Below are 11,155 nucleotides of genomic sequence, written 5' to 3'. Positions count from 1 at the left end.
CCCTGGGGTGAGTGTGTGGTGTATGTGTGTGTGTGTGTGTGGGTGTACTGATGTGTAAATGTTTGCTCGCACACACACTCCCATGTTTGCCGTGTGGGTGGCTGGCTGTGTGTGTGTTGGTATCCTGGCTCTTGGCAACACTTGGGCAATAAACAAGCGCCCAAGGTGGCATGGACGGCGAGCCGGGGGGGTGGTTAGCCGGGGGGCGGATGAGCGGATGTGGATCTGAATGTGGATGAGATGTTGTTTTTCCCGCCCAGGAAGCGCCGGCAGTAAAAAGTACAAGGAAGCGAGCATGCGGCGGCAACTTTAGCGAAGAAAGTGTCGCCAGATGAGCAACAAATATTCCAAGTTGCGCGTTAACTATACATAGTTGCTTCTCTTTTTAACTAATTTCAAAAAACTTCATTTATTATTATAGGCAATTCCAAACTGAGATGCAGAATTGAATTAATGATAGTTTCTAAAGTGTTCATTTTGAAAATTGCATAGAATAAATCCACGTTACGAGTCTTAAACGTAAATGTCTTAACACGTACGAGTATTAGCCTAAAATCTTGGCTTTGAATATAAGCAATAAATAGTTGTATGCAAGTGTATCAATTACTTAATGTTTAAATCACGTCCTATGCCGAAGTACTTTGAGTTCTGACTATCAGCCAAAATCCGTTTTCAGAGCGCGAGTTCGTGAATTGGAGCAGCGCATAAACGTGGAAAAGAGCAGCGCCGGCAGCGCGTCAAAGTTCATCCGAGGCGGGTGCTTTGATGAAAGGACGTGGGGATGTGTGCGCTGTTGTTGCCGAGTCCTCATAATACACACACACACACAGACACACACAGGCGCACATGTTAATTACTGTTATCATTATGAATCGCATACAGGACTAATTAGTGTGTTACACTTTCATTTATTGTTCAGGGGGCGAGCGAGCTGCGATGACGAGGCTGACAACAACTCTCTTGTATAACAACCAAAATGCAAACACACACGTGCACCACAGGCCCCGCCCCCCACTCGCCCCCATGCACACACACCACAGCACAGCACAGCGCACACACACACCCACGCATGTTAAGTGTTTAACATAATGAACACGCGTATTACGAGGGAATTAACATGACATTTAACAACGCCACCGAGACAAAACCCAACGAAAGCTACAACAATTTGTAGCTGTCTGTGATTAAAAGTGCGACATTCCGAACTTTTGCTGAGTAATCCCAAAACTCAGAGTCCCAAGTCCCGAGTCCCAAGTCCCGAGTCCAGATTTTCTTTACATTCCCTTTTTAAAGCGAAAATCGTTTCCGCTTCCGTCTTCGGCGGCCTGAACGGATTTTTCGCCCTTTTCGGCCAGCCCTGTGGCATTATCGTCGTTCTAGCCATGGCACTTCCACTTCTATTGGATTTTATTGTTATGCTTATGTGGCACTTTTCAGTCCAGCCCCTTCATTCGCGATTTTGCGCGATTTTCCTCGCCGACTCTCATCACATTGTCATTGCATTCCGCCATTCTGCGCAAACTTTCTGGCCGCGTCCAAAGGAAGAGCAAAGAGAAAGAAAAGCACTGCAAACTGTTGGCCAACTAAGTTTAAGTAGCTGCAACATAGATTCTAAGGACTTCCGCCAGCCGAGGCCACGACCATGGCACAAGGAAGAACTCAGGATGCGGCGCACAGTGCGCCAGGATGGGCTATTGCACCTCCTTGCAGCAACCCGAAGCTGGAAAATTTTAAATATGTAACTCACAATTCGCGGTTTGCCCAAATGCAAATGTTTTCAATAAAAGTTGTGGTTAACCATTATTGGGCATATTTTGGAGAGACTGGAACACTATTTAGATTCATAGTCAGAACTCTCCGAAAATAACAATTTATAAAAAAAGTTAGGTGTTCCATATATTTTATATATACATATTAATAATATAATATATATCAAAGCTACTTACAATCTGTGATCTCTACTATTAGGAAACTAATTTTATATTCTACGGAATAAAGCAAAAGAATTCAAGGAATTTTACAGAAAGTGGTTTATCTATCTATTCATTTCAATTATTTATTCCAGTTTCTTTTTATAGTTTAAATAGACAAATAAGTTTATCATTTTTTTTAATTTTTAAACATAATTAATTAGTATTTTACTGTTCGCTTAAAGTTATATTGCGTTATTTTGGAAGAAAACTCGTGGAGATACATACAAAATGAGCAAATAACCTTAAGTTCCAATTGGTTTACGTTCAACTAAATTTCAAATTAATTAAACATAAAAATTGACTTAATTTAATTAATTATTTTTAATTATGCCTTCTTGTGGTAAATCTGACTGCAATCCAGTTTCGTTAGATCTATTATATCTAAGATTTAATTGGCCATAATAACGCAACGCAATATGGAATTCATTTGTTTGCGCAAAAACCGTAACAGATAAAATTAAAATAAATTAATTTAGCAAGCCCCAATAATAACATCCATTTAATTTAATTAATAGCGTTACGTATTTTTCAATGATTTGACAGCGAATCAATAATAAACTTAAACAGAACAGAACAAAACTGCCAAACGCGCATATGGTAATCCTATCAGGAGCATTAAATAATTTATCACGAATTAAACAAATACGAGAGCATTTTTCATTAATTTCGCTGCTGTATGCGATTTGCAGGACGAGCGGGGTGAGGGGCGGGAAGGGGCGTGGTGAGCAGCTGGACAGGAGCAATCAAAAATGCAAAATGCAAACATTGTTCGGCACTCGCAGTTAATAAATGGCGTCAAAAGGACATGTCCGCAAATATGCGTGTGTGTGAGTGTGCGAGTGTGCGAGTCGCATTGTTTTTTGATTTTATTTCGGATTTAACGAATTTCCTTTCTTCTTTGTCCTCGACGCTGAAATATGCCAGCAATGTTGATGCTGCTCCTGCCACGCCCCCACACCCACACACCCACACAGCGACGCCCCCAAAGCAGCGCTAATGTTGTGTGGGTGTGGGTGTGTGCGTGTGGGTATGTGTGTGTGAGTGTGCGAGTGTGTGTCTGTCCATTATGCAAATTAATTTTTGGTAACACCAACAAACACCTTCCCCCACACAAACACCAGCATTCGCAGAGGAAAAGCAGCGATAATAGTGTTTAGGCTGGCAAGAACAACAACAACGAATACAACAACAACAACAATAACAACAATGGCATTAATAACGAGAATAACAACAACAATTGCAGCGACAACAACAATGTCGGGCGCACCACAAGAATGACGACAAAGTGATGACCAAAAACGCAGTCAGCAACTTTGTGACCATTTGAACAACAAATTTTTCCCACCCCCCATTCCCCACCCATTTACCCATTTCCCCGATCCCCGGATCCCCCGACGATCAAGGTCCAAATGCGAGGACTATGGTCCACTGGCCGCCCGCTTCCATGACCATTTCCACTTCCATTTCCATTCCCGGCCCAGCTGCATCTGACCAGAGAGCTGCGTTGTTCAGAGGAGCGGAGGAGCGGAGGAGCAGAGGATGGGAGCGTGGGGCAGGTCGATTTGGGGTGGTGCTACCATCGGGTGGTATGGTATGGTATGGTGCATTGGGGCTGGACAGGTAATACCATTAGGGTCCAGGGGCAGGGTAATCCCTGCCAATCCTTTGGTAATCATTTTCAAAAACATGGTTAAACGAAGGCCTTAATAGTGTACACAGGTAGATAGTAAAATGTCAGGTGTGATTGTCGTTATTATGCTGCAAAATCCTCGGCAATCAAAGAATGCTTAAATCTTTCCAAGAACTATCGTTTGATCAATGGAGCCATAAGTACTGAAATCATAAATGTTTTCTAACATTTAGTTATTAACCTCCATCTAGAGGGATCCAAATTTGTTACCTAGTGTGTTGAATACAAATAGTTGACTTGGCATGCAATTGATGACTGCTTGCTTTGGATTACAAATATGTGAGCATAAATTCAACTATGGCTTTATTTCGGCCATTTATTTGATTAAAGACAAAAAGGATATTCACGATTCAAAGCATTTGCCGATCGCTCGAAGGTGGCTGTGCCAGCCCTGGCAAGTTGATGTGGCCGCAAAACACTCGTTCATGAATAAACTTTGCATACTTTGCAGGCATTCATGCGTGGCTATGTGTGTGTTGCAGCAGCCCCAACACCCCAACACCATGCCATGTCTGTGGGTGTGTGGGTGTGGGTGTGTGTGCATGTGGTCGCCATCAAAATTGACAAAAATGCAAATTTATTTACAACTGCAGCCAGCGTCAGGGTCGAGTTGACGATGACTATGGCGATGGCGATGGCGATGCCACGTGAATGAATGCCAATGGCAGCTGAAGGGTTAACGCAGCGGGAGGGGTGTGGGCAGCGAGGGGGGGAAGTGGAAGTGGAAGTGGAGGAGGTGCACAAAACAACTCGGCAAAATCAACATGCAACACGCGGATACAGATACACCCGCAGCCGCACCTCCTCCCACACACACACACAAACGCCTACGCACACAGCGACACACCGAGCACATTGCACTGACAGTTGGAGCTGTCAAATGTCGCAAGTGTATTTGAAAAACGCGGCGGCGAAATGCGCAAAACATTTCGCCTGGAAATACTTGCGTGGGCGCCCACTCTCGCATACTCTCCGTTCCTTGCGACCGTTTTTGGCGGCCTTTCCAGGTTCCAGGGGATTTTCGCCCAGGGGCTGCAGCCGGCTGGCTCCCAAATAGGTGACACAGGTGAGTGGACCACTTGGGCCAAGGTAAGCGAGTTACCAGCGAAACAACAAGTTCCAAATGCGCCGATTTCGCGTTTTGTTGCCGGACTTTTCTGATTTGGAGTCAGCTTTCATTTCAAGAATAGCGAATGTCGATTATTTTGTTTCTTCGACGAATGGGGAATTCAACTTCTTGTTTAAAAAAAACTCAACATTTGGCACCCCTTAATGAACATACACTTGTATCTAAATAGTGCAGTGTCTCAATCTAAAACTAACTGCTTCATGGCCCATACATATTGCAGTTCGGAACACACTGGATAGGAAAACGTTATTCACATTAATCACTTTTCAAGTGTAAAAGTATTATAAACCTAGGAGACTCGGCCATAGAATTCGCCCTTTCTAGATTGAAACTCCCTTTTATACTGTCCCAAGAACCATGCAGTTCTCCGGAATATCCAGTCCCAACTCCATGGCTCCAAAGCAAACACGTGGGAGTTGCAATGGCCGAGCCACCTCGTTGTGTAAACTTTGGAATTGCCAGATGCAAGTGTCCCAGGTCAATTATACCGGATGGCTCTCGATAAGGAGCAGCGTACACAGCGAAGTGCTGACCATTTTCCAGACAACATTGCCAGAGCTGGTCAGTCGATTCCTTTCATGTCCGCGACATGTTGGCCAGCTTGGATCGGAGCACTGGCCTTCCCGCCGAGCTGCTGGAGCTCTACGGCCTGGTGGTTCATTTCCTGCTGGGGGGAGAGACCACACTGGTGTACTACAATCCCGCAGGACTCGACTGCCGTTGGGGGGTCCTGTGGCAGCGCAACCTGACTGCCCATCCGCAGATCGTGTGGCAGCGCAGCTACTCCTACCTGAACCTCTACGATCGGTTAAGCTCGCCCCTCTTGGTGCTGGCCTGCTTGCCGGTGGACGCCAGTGCTGCGACTCAACTGGAAACGCTGGCCAATAGCTTGAAGCACCTGCGGACGGCGGTTCGATTGCTCATCGAGGTGGCTGGTCCTGAGCAGGAATCGCTGGCCCGTCAGTACCTCTCGTCTTGTCTGCGCCGCAGCATGCTGCACGTGGAGCTGTACTTCCGGAACTACCACCCCTCGCTGATGCTCTACACCTTCCAGGCTGTTCCCAGTTTCGAGCTGGTGAGGAGGCGGATTTCGGGCGGACAGGGCGGGCAGCTGTTTGCCCATAAACTGGATAATCTGCGGGGCCATCGTCTGCGTGTCATGCCAGATCTGTCGCCACCGAACACCTTTTTCTATCGCGATGCCAGAGGCGCCGAGCAGATGACCGGCTACCTGTGGGACTTCTTGGCCACGTTTGCCAGTCGGGTTAATGCGGGTCTGGAGGTAGTGCGTCCCAGTTGGCGGGCAGGCTCGGCCTCCGATAGTAGCTACATGCTGGAGTACTCCGCGAAGGGCTTCATAGACGTGGGCCTGACCACCACGCTGATCACCAAGCGGAATCTCCGGGGCATCTACCAGTACAGCTACCCGGTGCTGATCTCCAACTGGTGCACCATGCTGCCGGTGGAGCAACCCCTACCAACCTCGGACTTGTTCGGCCGCATCGTGTGTCCGGCGTTGGCGATGGTCCTGCTACTCATCATCCTCGTGGCCAGGCTGTTGCTCACGCATCTGAGTTGCCTGGCCCGATTGAAGAACTCAAGGCCGGCACGGATCGTGCCCCACCTGCTGGCCCTGCTCCTGCTGACCACCTGCAGTGCCCAACTGCTGTCGCTGCTGATCTATCCGCCCTACGAAGACAGAGTCGCCAGCTTCGAGGATCTGCTGCGCGGCGACAGGAAGATCCTGGGAATACGCAGCGAGTTCTACGACATGGATGAGGCCTTCCGAGCGCGGTATGCAGGCATATTTCACCTCATTGACGATCCCAACGAGCTGATCGATCTGCGCAACCACTTCAACACCACGTGGGCCTACACCATGCCCTTCCTCAAGTGGATGGTGATAAAGACCCAGCAACGACACTTTTCCAAGCCCGTTTTCCGTTGGTCCTGGGATCTCTGCTTCTGCGAATTCATGCCCACCAGCGTTGTTGTGGCCCCGGATTCGATTTACTGGGAGCCCTTGAAGGACTTCACCTTCAGTGTCCATCAAGCTGGTCTACTGAATCACTGGATTCGAAAGAGCTTCTACGACATGGTCAAGGCCGGCAAGATGAGCATCAAGGACTACAGCCAACTGGAGGTCCTTAAGCCCCTGAATATCGGCGACTTGGAGATCGTGTGGTGGGTCTGTGGAGCATTCATCGCAGTGGCCTCTGCGGTTTTCCTGCTGGAGCTGTTGTACTTTTACATCAACGTATTCCTCAATGGCTTGTAAAATATTTCGGAAATATTGAAATATTAGGAGGCCCATGAAAAGGTAAAATGTGCTATATGCTATTTAATACAACATATAATATTCAAACAATAGAATAGAAGTGTAGCACTATTTTAATCCTAATACTACCAAACTTAACACTGAATTATAATCTTTAATGTAATATTCAAAGAGCGTAGCTGTTAATGCATATTTTTTTTACTATGTTATAAATTAAAATATAGTTTTCTGACTAATACTTCAATATTTATTTGATGGCATTTATTTGGACCCCTCTCTGTCGTAAAATGCTAACATATACATATAACATTTAAATACTAAGTGTAATTGCCGCTACAAAAGCTATTTTTGTCTCACATTACAATATTATTCATTGCGAAAACTTTTGCATTCAGAGTCCTTGGAAATCTGTTGGATTGGCCTGGAAAACTAGTTAAAGTTCATGGGCAAAATTGGTGCAGGCAAATAAAATGTGTGACTGTGAAAGAGGAGAACGAAAACGAAACTTGACGCCAAGGAGATAAAGTCAAATTAGCTCTGTTTGTTTTCCTTCAAACGCAACGAAAAGCGATTAAGTGAAAAGTTCTGTGCACTTTTCCCGCTGCGGAAAAGCCGCTTTGGCGGTGGATGTTTTCCGCTCGATTTGCTGGCAGCGGCAGCATTCAAATTGTGTTTGCATTCGTCTGGAACAGAGGGCGAACTTTTATTCTGTTTTCTATTTTACTCTACTCTGCTGCTGCTGCTGCTGCCCGCCCAAGGTCGGCGGGGAAGGGGCGGGGTGTCAATTGGCCCCCCAAAGGTCCCTTAAAGCCACTCTTTAAATTGGCGGTTTCTTGCTGCCACATGCCGCACATATGCTCGCACATACGCGTGCAGCAGGCAGCTGTATATTAACTGCCAATATTCAATGTCGACCGCCGTCCAAGTTCTCGTCCTTGTCGTCCCTGTCGTCCTTGTCGTCCTTGTCGCGCTTCTCCCCCCTGCCCCCGCTGCCGGAAGTGGCGATGATAACACGCCAGAAAGGAAATGAACACTTTTTGGGCAATGGGGCGCGATGGAGTTGCTGCCAACAACAACGAAAGCAACTCACGAGGACAACAACAGCGGGCGATTGGCTGTATTTCACTCCAGACGACAACGAATGAGGAACACTCTTTCGGCGCCCTACACTTCCAACCAACTAACTTGCTATTTAAACATGATTGAGCTAATTCATTTAAAGTATACATATAAATAAAAGTAATTTAATATCTGTAATTTATTTGAACTGTGTGGCAAGTGGGGCGTGGAAGCTGGCAACTTTGGTGGCAGAGTATGCGAGTATTGACTGGGACTTCCCTTGCGCCCCCGCCCCCTTCGCCGTCGGTTGTCTTCGCCTGTGACCTCTGCCCCCCAACACCAACCCCCTTCCCCTCGCACAACCGTTCTCGTCTACAGCCTTTGGGCGTAAATTTTATTGAGGTCGAATTGAAAATGTGGCCAAGTGGGCGAAAGGCGTCGAGGGGGGGTGAAAGGTGCGGGGTGGGGGACCAAAGAGGGGGCGGGGCAACAATAACAGCAACAGCAACTACAACAACAACAACAAGAACAACAGGAGAGGACAAATGTAACGAAAAATTAAAAGCATTTTATGTGCAAATGGCGCGCGGCGTTTAAAACGAATGCGAAATATGGTGGCACGCGATTTGGCGGCCCCAGCTGACAACTCCCCCCCTCCCCCTCTTGAGAGGGGCTTAGCCACCCAGCGAGCGGCAGGAGGAACCCCCCAAAACACCACCCCCCCACCCCGCGGCCATCGCAGTGCGTATAATTTATGTGGCATTTAATGAAAACGGAATTGAAATTTAGTGCGAATTTATTAAATGATTTTAAATTGATGTCGGCCTCTGGACCGCATTGGCAGGGCCCCCAGCCGAAAAACATTTAAATTATTGGCCGGGTGAGGATGAGTTTTGAGGTTGAGGATGAGTTTTGAGGTTGCCGATGACAGCCACGCCCCGAATGTCCAGGGGGGCGGAAGTTCAGGGGGCGGATCAGCGCTTGTTGCTGTTTTCAGCGAGTCGAATCGAAGATAATTGCATTTCGAAAACGAAATGTACGACTAGCAGAGACCGACAACAATATACGCCAAGCAAAGAGTTATGTTATGTATCAAGGACCTTTGAAGAGAACTCTATTTCGATTGTCTCGAACTTAAAAACCTATTAAATCGTGGAGCCAAGGGGGAGTAAATGTAATTGAAACAACTAATTTATTTCGGATAGCTGCCTAAATTGGGCTGCGAAATTTCGAACGGCTAATTAAGCGCAATTCATCAACTCGGGTAACAATAATAAACGGATAAGCGGCAGTGGGAGGCGGCACTGGGGGGCGTGGCACATTCAATTCGACGGTCAGAAGCAGAAGCGCAGCAACAACAAAATGCCAACTGGACTAAAAGTGAAAATTGCGCATTAATTAAATATAAAACGAGGGGAGACCGCGCATCATTAGAGTCGCACAATTAATGCGAATATTGTTGCACATGCAACTCACTGGGCGCCACGTGAAAAACCGCAGAAGGTAAACTTTCGGCCCAAATGGCCAATGCCCCCGTTTGCGGCTCGTGTGTGCAATTAAATTGTATAATTTTACAAAATTAACAAACAAACAGAGTGAAAAATTGGAAAATCTCTCTGCAAACAATCGGTTAACATATGTGGCATGCATGGCAGTGGCGGTGTCCTGTGCGCGTCCTTCTTGCATTAATCACGCGCATTGCACCCGAATCGGAATAATTTCAGGTGTTATTAATTTAAAAAAAAAACACAAGCGCACACACACCCTTAATTATTCACATAAATAATGTAAGCTCCTGGCCGAGCGATGGGCGTGGGCGAAACGCTCGGCATATACGGCTCATTATTCACACTTGTTGAGCATTCCATCAAGCTCGGATTGCAGTGGTTTGAAGGGCATCGATACATGCATGCGATACCTGACCCGAAAGGATCAACGGCAAGCGGTTGGTTTTACACTCTCCCATTGTTTATAACATTAATTAAAATCGGATAAATAACGTAAATAATGTAGAGGTCGCTAGCACCTGCTAATTGCGGGTTTACAACTCGATTGAGATTTTTATATGTTCATAGCTATGCATTACTGAGATATATTCCTCCAGCGATCTTATCGAATTTGGCGTAAATGTTTTTCCATTTCGAGATCAAATATTGCTGCCAACCACTTTGTATTGCAACAATTAATTGTCCATTGATTGCAGTGCCTTTATGGCCGCACCGAAGAGCCTGCCACACTCGATGGGCTGTAAAAAGGACATGAATAATAAAGTCGGACTGTAAACGGCAAACTGCAAACTGCTCACTTACTTTTTCAGGTCGAGTTGGCTGAATCATTAAATCCGTCTGCGGCCTGTTGACAGCACTTATGTCTCATCATCGCCACCATCGCCACCATCGCCATCATCGCCACCATCGCTGTCATTCGCATCATAACCGACTCGATCGCATTGTGGCGACATTTTTGGGGCAGAGTGGAAAGTGAAAAGTGAAAATCGGCCAACAAGTTACCCGGCGTGGGCGAAAATAAAGACCGCAGTGCCAACAATGACAACAATTGACCAACCCACCGACTGGGGGGCACAGTCCCCCGTTACCCCAGTGCCCCCTTGCCACCTTGCCCCCTTGCCACCATGCCCCCTTGCCCCCTTGCCCACCCTGTGCAGGATAACCTGCTCCTTCCCGCTGGACTTCCCTTTTAATTCCGAATACACCGCCAAACGCTGGCGCAAAATGTGAGTTATTAAAATTGTGCACTATTTGTTTGCATTTTGCAATTCCGTTTGCCGCCGCCGCCTGTCGCGTTCCCCCCGCCCCCCTGAAATGCCATTTTCTTGGTCCACTATTTTCTTTTTTTTTTTGCTTTATTGTTATTTGCATTTGCTGTCGGCTTTTGTGCACTTTTCCTCTTTTTTTGTTGCAGGTTGCACTGCAGTTCGAAGGGGGCGGATGAGCACAAGTCGTCCCAGTTTGTATCCTTTTCTGCTTCGGCATTTGGCATTTGGCATTCGGCGAGCCTAAATATGT

The 11,155-nt window shown here is 46.7% G+C and overlaps 1 protein-coding gene across 1 annotated transcript; it reads left to right on the top strand.

Moving 5' to 3' along the window:
- The first annotated feature begins 5,381 nt into the window (after positions 1-5,381).
- LOC122624932 lies at positions 5,382-7,070 on the top strand. The gene has a single exon (XM_043804712.1). It carries the CDS (start codon positions 5,382-5,384, stop codon positions 7,068-7,070), a length of 1,689 nt encoding a protein of 562 aa, XP_043660647.1.
- Positions 7,071-11,155: the final 4,085 nt, after the last annotated feature.

This window comes from Drosophila teissieri, chromosome X (genome assembly GCF_016746235.2).
Source record: "Drosophila teissieri strain GT53w chromosome X, Prin_Dtei_1.1, whole genome shotgun sequence".
Lineage (NCBI taxonomy): Eukaryota > Metazoa > Arthropoda > Insecta > Diptera > Drosophilidae > Drosophila > Drosophila teissieri.
The sequence above is the reverse complement of the archived record's forward strand: the minus strand, read 5'-3'. Positions and strand labels throughout refer to the sequence as shown.